This window comes from Sander vitreus, chromosome 18, assembly GCF_031162955.1.
Source record: "Sander vitreus isolate 19-12246 chromosome 18, sanVit1, whole genome shotgun sequence".
NCBI classification, from domain to species: Eukaryota; Metazoa; Chordata; class Actinopteri; order Perciformes; family Percidae; genus Sander; species Sander vitreus.
In genome coordinates this window covers 22,715,731-22,738,034 of record NC_135872.1, presented here as the reverse complement: position 1 = coordinate 22,738,034, position 22,304 = coordinate 22,715,731, and the positions used below count along the sequence as shown (strand labels likewise).

At 42.1% G+C, this 22,304-nt stretch overlaps 2 protein-coding genes across 2 annotated transcripts; one reads left to right on the top strand and one right to left on the bottom strand.

The window, feature by feature from the left end:
• The first annotated feature begins 985 nt into the window (after nt 1–985).
• hnrnpub (heterogeneous nuclear ribonucleoprotein Ub) lies at nt 986–13,233 on the top strand. Its single transcript, XM_078274198.1, has 14 exons — nt 986–1,621; nt 3,013–3,127; nt 5,124–5,203; nt 5,413–5,552; nt 5,754–5,853; nt 6,566–6,678; nt 7,178–7,441; nt 7,582–7,701; nt 7,806–7,934; nt 8,043–8,211; nt 8,376–8,657; nt 9,071–9,360; nt 9,629–9,775; nt 11,133–13,233. Exons 1-14 carry the CDS (start codon nt 1,150–1,152, stop codon nt 11,181–11,183), a joined length of 2,472 nt encoding a protein of 823 aa, XP_078130324.1. The 5' UTR covers nt 986–1,149; the 3' UTR covers nt 11,184–13,233.
• A 3,437-nt stretch (nt 13,234–16,670) lies between these two features.
• On the bottom strand, nt 16,671–19,688 carry lft1 (lefty1). Its single transcript, XM_078274854.1, has 4 exons — nt 19,005–19,688; nt 18,522–18,768; nt 18,057–18,296; nt 16,671–17,290 (listed from the first exon to the last, which is right to left on the bottom strand). Exons 1-4 carry the CDS (start codon nt 19,267–19,269, stop codon nt 16,966–16,968), a joined length of 1,077 nt encoding a protein of 358 aa, XP_078130980.1. The 5' UTR covers nt 19,270–19,688; the 3' UTR covers nt 16,671–16,965.
• Between the last annotated feature and the right edge of the window lie 2,616 nt (nt 19,689–22,304).

Sequence of the window (22,304 nt, the reverse complement as noted above, 5' to 3'; positions counted from 1 at the left end):
GTTTGGTAATGGCATTCACTAAATTTCAAAACATAATTCCCAAGCAATCTCTCTCCTACATAACAGTTCCATAGGCTATATGTAATGGAACAGTAGCCTACAACACAACTCCATGATATTACTGTAGAAACTGAAGGTACATTTTACATTATGATTTTAATGTAGCCTTCTGAAGGTTGTTTTGTTACATAGGCATAGATTTCATGGGGGATGCAGCAGGGGATATGCCCCCCCCCAATATTTGGAAAAAGAGGTAGATTTGTCCACCTCAAAAAAGAAAGAAAGAAAGAAAGAGCCCACTCCCCAAAAGAGGAAGAAAATAAAAAAAATAACCGCTCAAGGGGCTCAAACATGTTTATATCTTATACCGGTTACATGACTGGCCACCGTGTTGCCGGTTGCATTTCTCCAAAAGGTTGAATCTTTCCAACTTTATTACAGTAATGAAGGAACAACCAAACAAAAAGCAAATAGGCCTATTTGAATGCCAAAATTGAAAATCAATACCCAGCAAACATATATTTAGTAGGCTATAGTCGGATATTCGGATCCAGCCCTACTTCGTACCAGTAGCCTAAATATATGTGTTTTGTAATGATTTCAGCCAGGAAATTAAGTTTTTGACGCTCAACATGTTTTTTGGGGAAGACCGTGTAAGGACCATTATTCCAACCTGAATTGTGATTTAATATTATTTCTAGATACACGACGCTGCCTATTTCAAAGTCTTCTTATGACGATTCCCAAAAAGGTATTAGGCAGTAGGCCTACCCTATGTTTACTTCTTTCCAAACATATGAATTGTGAAAATAAACAAAAGCCGAGTAATATCATGGGTGTTATTATTGTTGATTATTTTTCCTACACATTTTGCCCCACATCAACGCTTTCTAACGCCAGCGACAGATGGTCAGCGGACTATATAACCAACCCGCGCTGCTCTCTGGGTAATTACGGTAGGGGACGTCATCCTCCTCCCCCACACCCTAGGCTCTGCACAGCTCTTTTGCCGGTGAAAGCTTGGTCGGATAGCGTGGGTGCCATTTGGCGCAGTATTGAGCTACATCAGTCGACAAAGGGCGTCCAGTTATTTATTTATCGTCGTATTTGTGAATTTTATTTAATACATTTTGCCGTTAAACATTCACAATGAGCTCAATTAACGTCAAAAAGCTGAAAGTTAACGAGCTGAAGGACGAGCTGAAAAAGCGTAATCTTTCGGACAAGGGGCTGAAGGCCGAGCTTATGGACCGCCTGCAGGCCGTGCTGGACGAGGAGGCCCTTGCCGGAGACTCCCCGCTGAACCAAGAAGCTGCAGCGGACGAGGGTCCCGGCCAGGCCGCAGACCTGGAGGGCATGGGAGAGGAAGAAGAGGGCGAGGGCCCGATAGAAGAAAGCATGGAGGCCAACGAGGAGGAGGAGGAGGAGAAAGAAGAAGAAGAAGAAGAAGAGCCGGAAAATGGGGGCGCCGCTGATGGCGCTGCCGAGGACGAAGAGATGGGTGAGGGGGAAGAGGACGGAGACGAGGACGACGAGATGGATCCCATGCTCAAGGGAGATGTCGACGACATGGAGAAAATAGACACAGATGATGGTGAGCCCGCGGACCAGGCTGCTGAGGGTGAGTCGGCCGGATTGGTTTTGAAAATGTGACTGGCTGGATGGACTGTGGCTGGGTGTCGTTAATGCTACCGCGGGAGGGAGCCGGCTGGGAAATGACTTAACGTTAATTTGAATGCGTTACCGTACAACAGACCGTCCATGATGAGCTAGATAGCGTGACCTCCATAAACCAAGTATTAGCCACGAACTGAAACTGTTAACATTAGCCGCTCATGCTAACTTGACGTTAGCATCGGTCACCACCGTTGTTGGCTAACATTACCGTTAATCATTTTTGCAACGTTAAGTATCGATAGTCCAGTCCCCAAGCGTTAACGCAATAAATTAATAGTTGAATGTCATTAGCGGCATTTACTATGTGAATGAAGTGACGAATAAGATTGATTTTAACATAGCTTAGTCTGGCTTTTCGTTTCCCTTGATTAGCGTGTTAGCTTGCTAGCTAACGTAATTTTCTTTGTCAGTGGTGCAGTGCTAGCTAGCGGGTCCGCCGGTTAGCTAGCTAGCTAGCTAAGTAAGTGGTTCCCAAATTCAAGATTGGTTACAAATGGGGTGGAAGGGTGGAGGCGCACCAAGGCCGTCATTTAGCGTTTAATTATAACGTAACGTTACATTAAGAATGGCGTAATGTTAAAACAGCATGTTTAAAAATGTTTGACTACCGCAGTGATTGTTTTGTTTTGCCTCCGCTCCGAATGCACAATTGGGCAGTTGAAAAATAAGTACAAGTTAAATTCAAATGACTAGCTAATTCATTAGGACTAACTTAAATGTCTACACGTGGGATGATTGTGGCCTACTGTGTTTCAAGTCCAAATGTATTTGACTTTAGGTGTGCAGAAGATGGGGCAGGCGTAGATCTGCTTGTCTAGCACGTTGTTGAGTCTGTCACTGGTTTGAATAGAAAGTTTCATCTTGTTGGCACCTAGGTTATTTAGGGTAAGATATGGGGCGGGGTGGGTCAATTCAGGTCTGAGTACCTATTCCCATTTTCTTGCATGATTCATTTGTCCCAGACAACAGTAGACTTGTCCTCTTAATATATTATATCTTAGTACAAGCCCTTTATTGCAGGGTTATTGTCCCTATTCTTTACAGAGACTTGTTTTTCCAGTCCCAGCAAACACTGTTCACAATGTTCATTTGGACCAGCCTACATTGTAATTATTATCTGGTCATAAGAGCTGTTACAATTTGTGAAATATGACTGTTTTTATTTTTTAAGTGTAATCATGAGGTGTTACCTCTTAAGTTACCTTACTATTGATGATTATGGTCGACACTATGTAACTAATGAACGGGCTTTGTGGGCCAGAACCCCACTGCCAGTCCGACCTCTTTCTCACAAAAAGGAGCACCTCATTCTATATCTTTGTTCTATTTTCAAAGGGGATGCGGACAAAGACACGAATGCTGATCAGAAGAATAAGAAGGGTGTTAAGAGACGCCGGGAGGAACATGGAAGGGGCTACTTTGAATTTATTGAAGAGAACAAATACAGCTGGTAAGGATGGGACAGAGCAAAAATGGCCTTCAGCATCCCTGAAGCGCCATCCATAGCTTTGTTGAACTGTATTGGCTTTAAGTGCCAATGCACATAACTAGCATGAGGAAAACCCTCATTTTCAAGTATTATACTATTTAATAACCTTACTTTCACACGTGTTTTGAGGGTCATCCCTGACTACTTAAAGAGCCTTACCATTTACCTTTTACAGCGCCCACTCACATTTGTGTCTTTTTAATGGACTGCATTCTGTAGCAGAAGTGCAACTATCAAGTCTCTATGAATTTTCACATCTGTTCTCATGCCACTTATTGTGTTGGAAAGCCCATTGTGTCCTCAAGGTGAATCAAGGCTGCTCAAAAGAACCCAGAGGAAAGTAGCAGATGTGCACTTTTGAATAGAGGGAGGGTGGGGAGGAATAGCTGAGAGGCGGGGGAGGAGGGGTCCACTGCTGCAGGGTAGCACACAAGGATATAGCAAAATTCCCAGAGAGTTTGCAACGTCCACGGAGGAGCTCGCTATTGACCGTCCATCGTTTTGCCTCGCAATGGTCTTTTTTTTCTTCTTCGTTTTTTAGTTTTATTTCACTGGTTGTATGACGTCAAAATGCTATTTTCTGTCTCATGTATCATGTCTTGTGTGTATGTTATCATGGTGTGGATGTGTGCGTTTGCAAGGCTATCCCGCGCAGGTGACATCATGCACGGGTGTTTGTGTGTATGTGTGCATACATGTAACTACTTCTTGGTCAGTGTTTTGTTTTCATTGCGCTGTTGACACACTTAAGGATCAACCGGCATAACCCGGAATTCATTTTTATTTTTTGGTGGACATTTTTTTAATTTTGTAAAAAGTCTGGGACTCTTCATAAATGTTACTTGCGCCAGAATTGGTTGAACACCGTAGTATTGCGGCCTTTTCCGGTGCTTTCTCCCCCCCCCCCCACTTCCTATGTAATGGTACATTTTATTGCAAGTGTCCATATAATTTCAAATTGAAGGTCCAGCTTTTCTGTCCTTTACCATTACCATATTATCCCCCCACCCCATGATCTTTTAGAGCTTGAATCTACTATATGGTAGGCCAGTGGCCCCCTGGATAGCCATGGGCCTATAGAGTAGCAGCCAGTGTTTGACCCACAGGCTGACTGCACTGACCATATGCTCCAACTCAGACAGTATGTTCTCCAGAGCCACCATTAATCTCCCCCCACATCCTATTGTACAACATACAAAGCTGTTTAAGAACAGCTACAATGACAGATGTCCCCGGAGATGTTAAGACTGCTGCGGATGATGACCACAAATCAGTTTTTTGTTTCTATTAAGTAATTACTGTACACCACTGGAATTAGATAATTGTGTCAGGTGGAACAATGCTTAAGACTCATTGAAATGTTAGTTACAACATTTTGACTGGTGTCTTACATTTCCCCTAAGAGTTGGGTCTAAAGCTACAGAGTTGGTAAGTTGCTGTAGCTCTCAGGATACTGTGATAACTTATTTCAAGCAGCCAAGTATGGTCACAGTTTGTATTGCATAGAACTGAATGAGTACGTAATGACCTTTTTTTTTAATTTAGGATTCCACATACGAAAATAACTGCACCTGCACTTTGACCCAGCAATTCTGGAGACCATACACACACTGAGCTGAAAAGGGAGAGATCTTTTAAAACTTTCACTGATGAATAGCCTTGCATGCTAGGGCTAGCGGACGTGCTTTCTTTTTGTGTATCTCTCATGTTTTAGATTTCGCTGGATACTGCAAGGTAAGTGTTGTCTGCCAAGGCCCACAATACAGCTGACAATCCAACAACTTTGGAGGCTCGCGTGCCCAATTTACGATTTCCATTTTGTATTGTTTCCCCTAGTCTGTCTTTCCCCCTTTTCTCCCCAAATATTTTCAGCAAGTGGTACCCAAGGCATCTATATGTTCCATGCAGTTGCATAGACGTGAATCTTCTAATTGACTTGCCTGGTATCTCTTTTCAGGGCCTCATTTAAGTCCCCTGTGCCACCCCTGGAGGAAGAAGACGAGGAGTTTGATGACACAAAAGTCTGCCTGGATACCTGTAAGTGATTCTAATGTGACAAATTGGCTACATTTTAAAGGAATGTTTTTAATCCAATGAAATGATATTCCAAGATCCAAAATTGTAATAAGACCTGCCCAAGAAGACTTAAATGGCAACTTACTGGAACACTAACCACACTTGTTTATCAGAGACCTATTCATAGGCATACGGATATTGATGACTGTGCTTTTATTTTTGTGCTCTAGACAACTGCGACCTGCACTTTAAGGTGTCACGGGACCGTTACAGTGCCTCATCTCTCACAATGGAGAGTTTTGCTTACCTCTGGTCCGGAGGCAAGGCCACCTATGGTGTGAACAAAGGCAAAGCCTGCTTTGAGATGAAGGTACAGTAACAATGCCGACCTCTTGTGCACCTGGAACCATTCACCTTTCCTTGCCGTATACACCCTTCTCCTTACACCCCTACATTTTTATAGGCTTATGTAGATGAACCCTGTTCACAAACAAAAAAATTAAGACTCCCATTGGACAAGTGAAAATAATCCTAATACATTTTGTTCATGTGTTTTGCTGCACGTCATCAGATTGCAGAGAAAATTCCTGTGAAGCACATTTCCAGCAAGAACATGGAGATTCATGATGTGCAGGTCGGCTGGTCCCTGTCTACTGGCACCCTCCTCCTTGGTCAGTGTCTTTTTTTTTTTTTATATATATATATATCTCCTAATCCTCTGTATATTATACAATTGGCTGTGTAATCCTGGCATTCAGTATCAGTGGAATTAAGTGTTGAGTCCAGCAGTGACTTTCTATTTACCTGTGGCAACATTTGTTAGACTCATTGCCAAATTAATTTCCACTTGGTCGCATCACATGTGGTGTAGGTCAAACTGTTGAATAAAATGTTAGGACTTCTCTGTCTATAATGACTTCAACATAATGGGATACCATTACTTCTCTAAAACACAAAATGGTGACCAAGCCAATGCAGCCATTTGCTATGATTCATTAATGCCAAAATGCTGCAGGCCTCCCAAGTACTCGTACTGTGCAGAGTCTTGGGTGGACCTCGCATTGCATCAATTGGAAGAACTCTGACAAACTGTGCTGGGTGTATGTTTTTGCACGACGGTCTGCCAAATAAGATGACACTAAAAAACCGAGGCTTCTGTGACCCTGCAAGAATAGCCAGTCTGTCCTAAGAGGTCCCTCTAGTGGTTCGTGGGCCGCATGACATGTTAATGTAAAATGGCTCCAGCTCTGGCTGCATCAGAGTAATGGTGGCTGGCCTATTGCCAACATGGAGGATTCACACACCATTCTCATTGACTTGAGACGTGGGGTGCAAGCTGTCACAATGTTTTTGTCAAATGGTTTCTCCCATTTTTTAATTTAGGTGAGGAGGAACATTCTTATGCATACTCTGGGAAAGGCAAGAAGACCACCAACTGTGTCACCGAGGACTTCGGAGAAACCTATGAGGAGAATGATGTCATCTGCTGCCTTATTGTAAGCCATAAATGTTACTTGTATTTTATTAGTTCATTAAAGTGGATGAAAACCAAGCTAAAGTAAGAGCAGAATTGAAATGTCTCAAAAGATAGGCCTGGGTACTGAATTCTGATACTTTAAGGCACCGACCAGATTGCCTCTTTTAATATTGATGCCTTGTTGTTCAATACCTAAGGAGTAAATCTACGTATTATCCCCTCATTTCATGTATATCGGAAACAGGAGGAAATCATGTCATATTTAATCAATCTAAAGGTACAGAAAAATACTTCTCACATCTACGACGTGAGACGGGTGCATCGGAGGGGGACAAGCAGGTCAAAAGTTACAAAGAAACTCCCGCACACTGTCTGATTTAAAAGTGGGCAACATTCGGTACTAGACCATCTTCAGGCAAATGAAGATGGTCTGAGAAAGCATTCTCACGTGACTGAAGTGCCACAAGTTTAATTTGTCAGAATAGCTGGTACATGTGCGTCTTGCTTTCTTTGCTTAGGACTTTGAGGGCGAGGATGTGGTGTTGTCCTTCTCCAAGAACGGCGCCGAGCCGGCTGTCGCTTTCCAGGTGAACAAGGAGACTCTGAATGGCCAGGCCCTTTTCCCACACGTCATCTGCCACAATTGTGCCGTGGAGTTCAACTTTGGCCAGATGGAGACTCCGTACTTCCCTCAGCCTCAGGGTTACACCTTCCTGCAGCAGATGCCTTTGGATGACCGAGTCCGTGGGCTCAAGGGCCCACAGACCAAGGCTGACTGCGAGGTAAGCATAGTCATACATGTAGATATTGTTTTAACTAGTCCTGCAGTGAAATTTTTTTTTTATTATTATTGAAATTTATAATCGTAATATTCAGGAGACTCCCTCATTTTAATCACTTCTTGGCCTTTCATGCTATGTAGATCATAGTGATGGTCGGCCTGCCAGGCTCAGGGAAGACTACATGGGTGAAGAACCATGTCCAGGAGAACCCTGGGAAATACTACATCCTGGGCAGTGACACCATCGTGGACAAGATGATGGTACTAATACAGCTGTTAATTTTCAGTAGCACTGGACATCCTGTGTGCCTTGCAGTCTCTGCCCTTTTTTCTGTGTAATCGTATTTTCTCCTTATTAAATGCAGATCAACAGCCTGAAACGACAGTCAAAGGACATTACAAAACTGACCGCCATTTCCCAGAGAGCACCACTTTTCCTGGGAAAGTTTATTGAGATTGCTGCGCGCAAGAAGAGAAACTACATCCTGGATCATGTAAGAGGCTTGTGCTGATAAGTGCCGTATTGTACAGATAAGTATAAAATCAACCATTATGAATCGGTGTAATTCATCCTTTCTCCTCTTCTCTCCCCCCCTCCCCAGACTAACCTGTCTGCCCCAGGCCAGAAGAGGAAGATGTGTTTGTTTGCAGGCTTCCAGCGCAAGGCTGTGGTGGTCTGCCCCTCTGACGAGGAGTATAAGGAGAGAGTACAGAAGAAGGTTGAGAGTGATGGCAAAGAAGTGCCCGAGCACGCGGTCTTCAAAATGAAAGGTATTAAAGATGCTTGGGCCAGTAACGCATACATAGTAGTAATCAACTGAGCCCAGTACTTGAGAGCACCTGAATTTCGTTGGAATTTCTGTCAAATTCAGGTTTTTTTTTTTTTTTTTTTTGCGTCCCTAATCATGTTCTGGTTTGTTGTCATCCCATTACAGGCTTCTACTCTCTGCCTGCGGAGGGAGAGAGCTTCAACGACGTCGTCTTTGCTGAGCTGCAGAAGGAGGAGGCCGGCAAGCTGCTGGAGCAGTACAAAGAAGAAAGCAAGACGGCTCTGCCGGCTGAGAAGAAACCCAACCAGGGAAGCACAACACCAAAACGAGGCGGTGGCCTGCGCGGTGGCGGCCGGGGAGGCAAGAACCAGTTTGGCCGCGGCAGTGGGCCCGGGCAGAGAGGCGGTGGCCGTGGAGGCTTCCAGAGCAGAGGCAACTTCAGAGGAGGTAGAAGGGCTGCTTGACTATTGTGGGGGGGGGGGATCGTTAACACGATTTATATTGGTCCATGTTGAAATCACGATTATTTAACATGATTTGTCTTTTGGAAAGATGTTCCAATTCCTGAACCAAAAAACCCTGAAATTTCCCTTAGTTTTGCAGTTTGTTTTTTTTTTCTTTATTCAGAAGACAAAATAAGAGTTTACATGCCAAACGTAATGTGCAAAGTCTGTTTTTGTGATCATCAGGAGCTGAAATCGTAACCGCGATAACATTTTAATTGCACAGCCCAAGGAGGTGTTAGACATTTTGGGATGTAATCAATGCTATTTATAACATAAATGTTATATTGTGTAGACCATATATGTAAGCACTTAAACGTATGAATGCTAACTTGGAACTGTTCTTGACGTTTTCAGCTCCTGGCCCTCGTGGCGGCTTCAGCCGTCCACCTCGTGGCTTCCTGCCTCCCCCACCCTTCAGAGGAGGGTTCCATAGCCGTGGAAACTTCAACCGGGGCGGTGGCCCTATTCCCAGCCTGGGCGGATCCCCCAGAGGTGGGCCAATGAGGGGTAACATGGGACCCAGAGGTGGCCCCATGAACAGAGGTGGCCCCATGAACAGAGGTGGCCCCATGAACAGAGGGAACATGAGCAGAGGAGGTGGAGCCAACATGCACCGTGGTGGATCCAGGGGACATCACAACCAGGTGGGTTTGACCTGAACACATCAGTTATACTAATTAACCATGTAGGAGACTAATATGTAAGATTATCTGCTTTCTTCTGTTTTGGAATATACTTTTTTTTTTATTTATTTTTTAATATTAACTCTTTCAATTTTATCAAACATGTCTGTGATGGCTCCTAGAATGGCTGAAGCCTTTATATTTATAGTAACATTTTTAATAAGTTCATTATGCATATTATTCAAGTTTGTGGCTGCATGGTCATCATTGTCCTGCCTCCCTCCGACAGTTTCAGCAGAGAGGTGGTAACCGTGGCAACTTCGGCAACTTTGGAAACAAGAATGGCAACTTTGGTAACAACAGGAACAGCGGTAACTTTGGCAACAGGAATGGCATGGACAAGGCCCAAGCCTTCAACCAGAGCTGGCAGCAAGGGGTCAGTATTTCTGCAGTTGAAGTTGTGTGTTTGCACATTACACAATGTTTTTGTCAGTGTTTAGGGCTTTTGTTGCCTTTATGACAGCGCTTTAGTCAATACCACCTTTATCAAGTCTGAGGGTAGAGTCCAGGTCAAGACCGAGTCCAAATGAGAGACAGTCCTGACCGCGACAGAAAAATAATCCTCTTCAAGACCACACACACAAAATGGGGGGGGGGGGATTTAAATGATTTTAAAAATGTAATAACTTTTAACAAATTACTTCTTTCACCAGTAAATTACTGTTAAACGACAAACGGATGAGAGAAGGGTATTTACAATAACTTTGAATGCACCACACACTGCTTTACCAGTAAACGCAACATTTTGTCCCGTCTGTTTTTCCGACCACAGCAGTGACCATAGTGCTTGTTTGTCTTTTAGCTCATAGCTCTAGTGGCAGACGGTGTGTGTACATACATACTCATTGAACAGGTGGTTGCCAACCAGAGGCCACGAAATGGTTGCCAAGTGCTACCGTTACTGTCGAGCCCTGATCTTCTATAAAAGCTGAAGTGCATCACGTATTACATGTTCAGTTTTTTTTATTCTGGTGTAATAACATCATTCTGGGCTGCCAATGGGAATTGTGACAAGCGGCACGGTTGTCACTAAAAACTGACATGCTCCCATTCTTGAACGTATTACTTTTCCTGAGGAATCCGTAGTACAAAGTAGAGATGGTCCGATACCATTTTTTGTTTCCCGATTCCGACACCTGAACTTGCGTATCGGCCGATACCGAGTACCAATCCAATACCAGTGTGTCATATATTTTATTATGTTTTAACAAGTGTATACTACTATGGATGTGATGATATTTATATCTTTCAGTCTGGCTCAGGTTAAACTCTTTCTGAAACATGAACAATGAATGCCACAGAACTTTCTTTTATGTAGTTTGACAGTCAGTTATAACGGAAAAAGAACCAACTACTTTAACGTAGATTTTCTTTAGGGCTTTATTATATGGGATCAGTGCATAAACTCCAGTACTTAGCGATACCAGCATTTTAGGCAGTAAATGATGCATTTGTGCACTGCGCAGAGGCGTATGACTCAGCCAGCCATATACCAGGCGACCAACGTAAAATGCCTGTTCTAGATGGACTTTGAATGAAACCAATTCCCATGTTCTGAACCAGAGCGCTTTTATCATTGGTTTTGTTTTGAAATGGGAAGTTACTTTAGAAAAAAAAAAAAAAAAGCTTAGTGCTGGACTCGGGTTGAGACAAATACAGAGTCCGAGACAGAAAAACATATGTATGTTGTACATGTGAAAGTAAACTTGGCATCTCTTGTGTGTCCTGTGCAGTTCTGGAACCAGAAGCCATGGAGCCAGCAGTATCAGCCAGGATATTACTAAGACACTTGTTGTAACGGACTGGTGGCCGACACTGAGACCCACCGCTAGCCACGGAACTTCCCTCCACTCCCGCTTTCTTTTCCCTAAAACCCACTTTTAATGATCTATCAACCGCCAACTGACTGAATTGAAGACTAACGTGATATGGAGCAACAACATTCCACATCAGAGAGGCAACCCGAGCTTTATATTCTCTAATATACACATGTACAACGTGGGTTCATTTTTCATTCATTCATCTGTTTATTTTTCTTTTTGTTGTGTATATTTTCATCTTGTTTTCACCACTTTTAAATGACGTGCTTTTAAAAAAAAAAAAAGAAAAAAAAATCTCGTTTGTAATATCAGGAACCCGAAATATTTGGCTAGCCTGGCAGATGTTGAGATTTTTTTTTTTTCCAGGGTTGTGCATTTTATCTGTGCTGTGATCTATTTTTTTTTTTTGCTTTTTTTTATTACAAATTGTAAATAGATTTTTTTTTGCTTTTTTTGCGTAGTTTGTATAAGTAGTTAAACGGTAATGATTGAAAGGAACCTTGGCTTATTAGCAAGAAGCATGGTAGCTGATTATATTGTTAGGCTGTACATGTCAAGAGTCCACTGTCTGACAGTGAAACTTGAAGCAACAGATGACTTGTCTTTTGTTCCCAGTATCTTGTAACCTAAACTCCATAGACTTACAATAAACAACTCGTTGGCTTTTTTACATTCTTCCTGGCTTATGACTTTTGATTCAGTTCAAAGGTGTGTAAAAGACCTTTGAATGGGCGTTGTCCTAGTTTGCTACTTCAAACAGTAAGGACATCAGCTCCACTACAAGCCCCAGTTTACGCCTCATTGGTAAAGGATTCCCTTAAAGTGTCTGTCTTTGATACGTCCTTTCGTTATTCTATGTTTCTGTCAAGTATTTTGACCAAGCCATTTTAAGGATCTTAGTAAGCCATTTTTAGTACATTTTGCCTTCTAATTCCTTTTTTTTTTTTTTTTAATAGTCTTAATTAAATTAGTACACTGACTACACTTGATTCTCAGGAAGTGTTGGTCCTAGATGTGTCCATCAACGGTTCCTTTAGTGCAGTAGACTTCTGAAAAACAGCTAGCACTGATCAGTCTCAACTCATTACAAACCACAACAAAAGCATTTTTTTTTTTGTAATTTTTTTTTATTTTAGTTTTTAGTTTTTATCCCCGTCATGTCTATTTTTATGCTTTAAATTAATGCCACTATTTTAAAAACTGACACATTTCTGAAGTTCAGCACAAAAAGTGAATGAAAGCAGGCAGGGTTACTCATTTTCACCAGCAAACCTAAAGGGCTACACGGCATCGCAACACATCCACTTACTACCACCACCGGTCAGACATTGGGACAACTCAAAGTCGTCGTTTGTAGTTTGGAAGCACTACATAGTTGTGGTTGGTGACTGTGTGGCCCGGCAATACCGGCAGCTCCTCCAACGGCTCATGTGTCCCAGCACGATATCCTGGCAGAGGACGCCCTGCTTGTGTGTTTCAACACGGAGCTGGAAAAACAGACCACAGTAGCTCAGATCAAACCTGGCGGTGTGTGTACATTATTTTTTATCTGCCCATGTTGATATTTAATAGACCTGTAAATACATCACCACTATTTCATCCATGCACGAATGTTCATGAATTAATTGACTTTGAGTAATAACTGTATTGTGATTAAGAAAGTGTTAGTTCGCCCAGTACTGCTGTGTGATGAATTGTCAACTATATTTAAATGTGTGGAGAGTTTGTGCCCTCCTGTTTTTATTGTACTGGATACATAAATCTAGCGGAACGCAGAGCTTATGAGTTAACGGTATGACCTATAATACAACAGACTATATTTTTATCGCTTTATGTTGCAGGTTGTATATCAGGTCTTTTTATTATTAAACCAACCAATGCAAACGCTTTGAGACTTTTTGGAGATTTGTTGTCTTTTCTATCTTCCAGTTTTTGATATTTGTGTTTAAAAAAATTGGGACTGTATTTTCTTTTTTAATTTGTCTCAACTCTATTAAAGTTAAAGAAGCTGGTATACAGTGACTTTGTGGTTTATTACAGTGTCTATAAAAAAAAAAGTATAAACCAAAATATCTCAACTACTGGATGGATTGTCATGAAATTTAGTACAGACATTGATGGTCCCCAGAGGATGAATCCTAATGAATTTTCTTCTAGGTTGACGTTTATGCTTCCGAGTGAAATATCTTTAAAGCTATTTGATAGATAATGACTGGTGATATTTTTTAACTTTTCATAAACTTATTTTTTGGTTGTTATTGAAATATCTTCCGGTCAGGGGTTCAGAGATGTAACCCGTGATCCTCTGAACCAAATTTCACAGCAATCCATCTAATAGTTGTCAAGATATTTCAATAACAACCCCAATTTCTACAATTTGTTAGTAGAAATATTAACAAATTGTATTGAAAACAAAAACTATGCAGTGGGGATTTTCATTGATCTAAAAAAAAAAAAAAAGCTTTTGATACATCATGAAATCCTGTTAAAAAATGGAAAGGTATGGCATCAGAGGTGTGGCCTATAACTGGATAAAAAACTATATTGAAAACAGAAGTCAGTTTGTTCAAATGGGTAATCACCGGTCAGTGAGCCTTAGTATTTCCTGTGGCATTCCACAGGGGTCAGTATTAGGCCCGAAACTGTTTATCCGCAAATGATCAAAATGTACTAAAATGTACTGTTTTTGCAGATGACAAATATTTTTGTTGCGGGGATGACTTGCTGGAAATGGTCACAAAAGAAATTAATAAATTAAAACTTTGGTTTGATTCAAATAAGTTATCTTTAAACTTGAACAAAACTAAATTCATGATATTTGGAAATCATACTATAAATACGGATGTTAAAATAGTAATTGATAACGAAATAATTGAAAGAGTCAGAGTAAATTTCTGGGTGTTATACTTGACCACATTAAATATCTGTGCATGAAGATGGCCAGGAGTATTGGTATATTGATGAACCAAAATACACTACATACTCTGTACTGCACACTTATTTTTACCATATATGTTATATTGTGTGGAAGTCTGGGGAAATACCTACAAAAGCAACTTACAAAATATTTGCACTTTGCAAAAAAGAGCAATCAGGATAACAAATCACACCGGGTATTATGAGCACACTAAATCATCTGTTTTTGAATTCACATTTGCTGAAATTTATGGACAATGTTACATTCAAAACGGCACAATTTATGTTTAAAGTCAAAGAAAATTTACCATGTAACAATGTTCAATGACAGAGACGAGGGATATCATCTAAGAGGACATTGTATGTTCAAACAACCTCTTGTGCGAACTGCTGTTAAAAGCATGTGTATTTCAGTTTGTGGGGCGACCTTGTGGAATGGACTTAACAATTACATCAAACAGAGCCATAATATCATTTAGTTCAAAAACAGATTAAAGAAATCAATACTTGACCAATACAGAAAGGAATAGACCGAAACATAGGAATGGAATTGTAATGTAAAGGTATTGTTGTATATTGTTGAAAGTTATTGTAAGAATATATTGTGAAGTAGGGGCAGGACTTAATAAGCTGTATGCTTCCACCTGCTCCTTCTCGAACGTATCCTTTTTTAATTTTTCTTTTAATTTTTTTTTTTTTTAAAGGTTTATGATCAAATAACCTTTGAAACTAATGACATCACTCCCACCCACCTCAGCTGTACTCTGTGTTCACTGCTGTGACCATGCTAACACGCTAAACTGAGATGAACATGGTAAACATTACACCTGATGAAGATCCACACGCTAGCTCTGTTATTATGAGTACATTAGCGTGTTGATGTTAGCATTTAGCTCAAAGTTGTGTGTAAGTCCAGCCTCACAAAGCTGTTAGCATTAGTTTAACTGAATCCCAGGGGGGATGGTGATCAGTGACTTGGAAATGTCCCTGCAACCATTCCCTAATTTGTGATTTATATTTTATAATACTGTTGTCACTGAGTTTTTTGGAGTGTTCCATTGTCTTCATATCTGACTGTTGGATCATCGAGATACTAGTGTGTGTGTGTAGAAAGACAGTAGCTCCAAGTCTTTATAATCTTATCTTTTAAATAAACTGTCTGTACACTTATAAAGTTCTCAATGCTTCGGTTAACATTTAGGGACCATCATTATGCTACCGTTGAAGTGTGGTGATATTTTGAGCCTTTTTAGCGGTATAAATAGCAATTTGTTTTTACTTTCCCTGTGCCCCGAATACTAGCGTTGTAAGCTAATCAGCGGTCCGCGCTAGCTTGTTTCAAACTACAAACACATTCGATTAGCATGAAAACATGTCCCAGAGAACGACAGAGTGGGTACACATCTGTTATTAACCCCTAGGTTCGTTTTGCGCCGGAATTGTCCTTTAACTAATCATTGGGAGTTCTAGTCAGTTGGCTGCACCATTAATACTTTAGCTGAGTCTCTTTTTTTTTTAAAGAAAGTGAATACATATGCAAACATATTGTTGTATTCAGTATGTGTAATAAACTGTTATCACTTTGTTGACGTCTGTTTTCTACGGAAGAGGATTAGGGCCACATGCATTTCACTTGTGAGTTTAAAGTCCGAACTGTAAATAGTGATAGTGACATTATTCACAGAATTCTGGCTTTAACCTCAGAATTCACATGAAAACATTTGAGGGTAGTTATTATTTTTTTGGTGTGGCTTATTGGCCTTTATGCAATAGGTAGAGAGAGGCGATGACCTGCAGCAAAGGGCCGTGGGTGGGACTCAAACCCCAGGCCGCTGGGGTGCACGCTCAACCAGGTGAGCTACCAGGGCGCCCCGGGATAATACTTTTTAAAGAAGTAGCAGTATGTATGACATTCCTTCTTTACAGCACCACCTGCGTCTCTTCTACACGCGTCCTGGGGTTGCTGGAGGTGCATGTTGGGAATCCACTTCCCTCCCAGACAGACAGCTGCTTGTCTTCGGCAGGGCAGCTTGTTTACCTCCATCAGCAGCATATTAGTGAATGACAAGACCCCCCACTCAGACAGCAAACAGCGCATTAGGTATTGGCCCTGATTAGCAACGTTTGGCCCGGTCTAAGTCTGATGTAAACACACGCAGAGCCCATTGGAGCTTAATGCGAATTGACTTCGGTGTTTCTCCGTATGTGGCCGTGTAGCTCCTTCCCACTGCAAATAAAGCATTACAAGTAGGGTTTGTCAGCCCCAGCGCGCCCTCATGTGTAACAAATGTTATAAGTCATTAGGCAAATGATTTGCTCTGGCCTACAATTTCCTATGAGTGTAAATGCAAGAGGTGACAGAGGAGGCCGGCAGCTGTATGTAACTGCATGCAAATGTGATCATGAATGTGAATGAGGGCTAGACGGCCATGGAGAAGGAAGGCCACAAACTGTGAAACAAAAATAGTTTATTTTTCCAAACATAATCTCATCCATATTATGTACAGCTTGAAAATATAACACATCGGACAGCGTTTGAATGGCCGCTGCAGATTCAACACGACTCATACAAATTTGATTTTGTTTTTTAAAAAAGATATAAAAATGTACAAAATATATAAAAGTGCTTGTGGAAGGAGATGGACTTTGATGGCAGCAGGACTCCCAAGAAATGTCCATTTAAATAGAAAGTACTAGACGTGTTGTGTGAAACCCTTAAATATATCAACACCCCAATGGAAAAAAAAAAACAGACACTATAATATTCCTCTACTACTTCCCCCGCAGTCTGTCTGTGATTTTAGGAGTACTACAGCTGTTTTCCACGACTTCATACTATGGAGACGTTGTCCATGGTGCAGGCACACCTCTCGACAATCATATTGGGGAATTCAGCCACTTCTATCTCAGTATAGTCGCCCTTCTTCACCAAGTACATGATGGGTAACGGGGCACTCTCAGACACCGTGCACCGCCTCTCCCCGTAGCCGTAGTTGCGCTTGGGCTGCTTGCAGCCGCCAGTGCACCTGAACGCCTGGTACCCTGCCGGCTCGATAATCCAGTACTGTGTCCAGGTGAGAGCGCGGAAGTTGATGAAGTACTCTTCCCTGCAGCAGGCGTCTTTGTTCTGGTTGAGGTTGCAGTCGCCGCGAGAACTGAGGGAATAAAGGATAATAAAAAAAAGTTAGACTACGGTTCCAAAGTCCCAAGCATTTTCCCAGGGCCTGGAATCTCTTAGCTACACCCCTGCTTGTCACAATCATCCTATAATGATGTTGCATTTTTTTGTTGTTGTGGGTGAATCTACATAAAAAGGCTTAATTAAAATCTATTCAAAAGCAATGGCTTAATCACATAGGATCAGCACCACAGGCGTAAATTACGGGGGGGGGTGGTCCCCCCCCCCAATAATAAAAACTGATTCCCTCCCCCAAAAAGTCCAATAATAATTTTCATTTAAGAAGACGTGAAGACATTTGCACCATAACTTGATGCAAAAACGGCACAAATTGTTGCAGAACAATTCACCAGAAATGAAGTGTTTGATATGCTCGAAATGTCAGTTTTGCCCCAATAATGAACCCAAAGTTAGGCCCTTGATCAGCACTATGAAACACAAATAGCGTAGAAAAACACCTGAGTTAATTACATGAACTTTTTGGACTCTCGTTGGTGTTTATAATGCCAGCCAGCCAGCGAATTACTGCTACATTTCTCTGAACCATGAGAAGGAGTAAACTGACGCCTCTGGAGCCACACTACTGTATTACAAATCTACTAATGAATGCGAATGGCGACAGGTAAAAATATATATATATATATATATATATATATATATATATATATATATATATATAGGAGGATATGAGCTAATTGTCACACTGATACAATATCCTGTATATCAAAAGATCGCGCCCTTACCCGTATTCTTCGAGGTTAAGTGTGTAGAGGATGAGCTCGGGCTTTCCCAAGGTGTTGTCCGTCTGCTCCTGGGTGGTAAAGCGGACACCCTTGGCCATCTCGGCCGCGTAGCTGCCAGGTCTCTCGCCCTCGACCCACACCTCCAGGTGCATAGGTGTCTTCTGCTGGCTCTTGGACCAATAGTGCACCGCCTGGGTCACATCAAAGCTCTTCCAGCCGGTCTCGTGAATGGGGATCAACCTGTGAACACGAGAGAGAGAGAGAGAGAGAGAGAGAGAGGGAGAGGGAGAGAGGGAGAGGGAGAGAGATAAGGGCGATTAATTAAAAAGGAGATTAACAGAATGCAATTGAATTATTATTAAGATAACCCACTGAGACAGTGGTGGTGTCGCCTACTGATTTGCTCTGATTCGTATATTTCCCACACGCCACTACGAGAAAAAGAAAAAGGAAAGGATCCCTTACCGTGAGTCTACCAGTGATGTGCGGTTGGATCCGTCTGGCAGCACCTCCACCCAGTAGACGCTGACCCGGGCGTTGTTGACGGGCCGGGGGCTTTTCCTCTCCACCGCGAAGCGCTTATGATAGGAAGTCCGCTGGTAGAGCTTCAGCTCCGCCATGGTCACCTCGCTGTTTTCCGGAACCCTCGCCTCCATGTCGAACACCATGCGATGCCGAGTGGTGTCAGAATACACATACTCCCCGGAAATATCTAAAGCACAAAGCATTGTAAGCGTTAAAGGCCATTCTTTGCTTAAAATTCTTTTTTTCTTTTAAATGTAGAGGCAATTGCTGCGTAAAATCTCCTTTGCGCATCAATTGTCACAATTACGCACGGGAATGACGGTTTACTCTAACTGGTATCTGTTTCAAAGCTATTGTCATATGAAATCCTACAAATTACATGTTATATATATTTTTTAAAAAGAAGCAGGGGAGTGTCCTTACCTGCATTGCCAGGGATTCCCCTCAGGATGCCGGCCAGGCTGGGCAGAGATCTGCGTCTCCTGCTGTGGTGCATCTTCAGCATGGACATGTACTTATTTCTGATATGCGCCGGGATAACCAGATTCTCCAAATCCCTTTTATGGATCTTAGGAACTTCATCCAAGCCAAGTTTCTGCAGCAGCGCGTCCTTCATATCCTGGTGCGTAAAAGCCTCGGCGAGACCGAAGAGAGCGGTGCAAAGGACACAAGCGCGCAGGAAATCCATGAGTGAAAAAAAATAAACAGCAGCACAGTAGCACAAGTCACCCAGAGATAGACAGTGTCCCTCTGACACTCCTCTGGCCCCTTATATTGTTGCGGCCCTCCCAGTCGTTCGCACTTTGTCAATGGGGGCAGGGACCCTTATCAGAACAAAGGTGCGACAATACAGCCCCATCCTAAACAGGATATCTAAGTGGCCATACTTCAAACAGCAACAATTAGACTCGAGTGCCATTCGTATTGTGGAGGTGTAATTTCGCCATAGTTCCACTAAAACTATGCTTGATGTCGGTGGACCTATATATACACATTAAATGTTGCATTTGATGTCAGAATGAGGATCTAAAATCTGCTCTTTATGGTGTAAATAAATAAGTTTACATTCATGTCGATTAGTGAAAAATCAGACAATCAAATTACAAATTCTTTGTGCACTTTATGTATTTACATACTTGCTCCACTTCAAGCCAAATGTATCACAAAGTTTAAAGCATAAGGGTTCAAATGCTCCTTCAGGGGATATATATATATATATATAAATGAGCATTACAGTCAGCGACCCACTGCAACCCTGTCTAACAAATCAGTGGGAGTTCTCTCTTTATGGTTTTGTGTCCAATAAATTAAAACACATCTGAATAGTGGTGGTTTTTTTGTACTGCCGTAACTTATGAGCAGTTCTACTGTAGCTGTTGTTTATTTCACGTAGTAGTATGTCTTTGACATTCAATTATATCTCAGGAGTTAAAATGTTTGTCCCCCTCGGTCCTCTCCGATTATGTGTTCTCTGCTGCTACACAGGCGTCCCAGACAGACATCTCTTGACCCTGTGAACCTGAAGTGCCCTCTCTTCAGTAGCTCCCTTGTCTACACACACCCCACACTCTGACGTGTACATTCCACCAGGCGATGTCAGGCCGGGGCAGTCTGGCAACAGTCTGTCACACGGTGGGCTTATTTCTGTCTGGGGTGGCTGCTGGAAAGCAATTTTGTCCAGCAAAAGGTGGACTAAGATCAGGACTAAACCAAACATTAGTCTGTTCTTTTGGACACAAGTATATGACAAGGGGTCGAGGAGGAAGTAGTGCAGAGCTTGGAGAGAGGAGGGGGGGGGACTAGAGGATTAAATGTTTATTCCGAGCGCTGTCACCCATTCTTGGCCCTCTCCAGCAGATTAAAATTATTAGCCAAACAGACAGTTAATCCAGGGGCCCGGGAAGGGGGGGGGGGGTTTGGATGTGGATTGGGGCAGGCTCTTCACAGGTTGGTGATTATCTGATTCCATTGCGAGGATTTGCCTTGCCTTTTTTGTCACACAAACATTAGAAGAGGGGTGCTCTCGCTGGCTGCCCAGAAGGCCGTGCTCTGTGCTTGTGTATTGGGCTGTGTTTGCTTAGAGATGTCAGACAGACTGAAGGGGCACACAGGAAGAGCAAATGACAGATGACTGCCAGACCCGCTCACTCCAGCTATAGTGGCTGCAGCTTACAAACAAGACAAATTATTAATTAGCGCAGTAGACCTGATACAGCGTGACACAATCCAGGCGTGGTACAATCACAGGATGCAGTACTGAACTGTTGCAAACTATGTGAAACCAATGAAGAAAAAAAAAGATGAAACAAAAATATCCGATTGCATGTGTGCAAATGGAGATTAAGACTGATAACATTATTACAGAGTTTAAAAAAAAAAAACAACAACTAGATAATTGGTGCCGTTGCACCTAATTAAGTGCAATTCTTTGCAAATACATGGCAAGATTCTCTCTCTTTTGTATACAAGGTTTACAACTTTTTGTCTAATTGAATGAACGAATGAAATTGGCATTGGTAATTTGCAGTTGTGCATATGTAGTACACTCATTTGTCTCATACAGTATATGATAGTAGCTTTTTTTTTCTTCTCTGTAAATGAGTTAGCCTTAAAGGCTTATCTTCATCTGCTATCCCTGGCCAGATGTTAGAAAGCCTAAAAAAAAAAGAACTACATACTGTACAGTACAGCACACATCCATCAGTAAATAATGCCACAGTTGCACACAGTTTAGTGGTGTCTGAAAAGACAGAATCGGTGCTTTTCAAGTACTGACAAATAAAAACATTTTATTTTTTAGAAATGATCTAATTGGATTATATGGAAGTAGAAGCCTCGATGTGAACAGTAAGCCCACGGCTGAGGTCCACGCTGGTCTATCTAGATGGCCTGATGTCAGAACCATCAGGGCAGACATGTAAATTCAGAGCACATCCATTGTCCAGTCCAGCCAAAGGCCTTAGTTAGTCTTAGTGCCTGCTCCCTAGAGCCTAACATGCATAGACCGATGGTGTCCTCTCTCCCTCACATTACAACCCCTAATTCGGGAAATTAAGATGTCCTTTGTGTGATATTTCTCAGTCTTTCTTCCTTCCCATGCCAATCAAAGACTAGTTGCCTAGTTCAAAGCTGCATCTGATGCTCCTAGGTGCCATTTCTTTTCAATCAAAGGCCAACAAGCTCCCACAATCAACAACACAGGTGTTAATTAACATCCACGCATTTGCATTCAAAAGCAGTCCAAATTATAGGTCATTCCCTTCCATTTGTGAAACACGAAATGCCCTTTGCTTGCAACATAAACTGCTGTTTGTAGCAGGCCCAGTTTGAATGCTTATTATATGAGACACATTTTACAGAGAGCCCTTCCAGCTGATGAATTGTTGGAATTGTTTTCCGTTTGACTTTGCACATTAATACATATCAGCATCTCATGCGGAGTCTCCCTGGTAACAAGGCGGAGCTGCTCCAAAAAGTCAATATTGAACTTGTGTTGGTGGTCAGGGCAAATTCCTCATTATTCACATTGGCTGCATTGTCACCCACTTCCTGATCTACTATTGCGCCTGCTTTATCCCAATATCAAATATTTGGGGACATGAACCGCGCTAGTTTGCACCTTAATGGCCCATACAAACCTTCCACTGCGGCCGCAGACACACTCCCAAAGTCTGGATCCATCCATGCAGCTGGCTGCCAATAATCATTGAGCAGTCTGTCAGA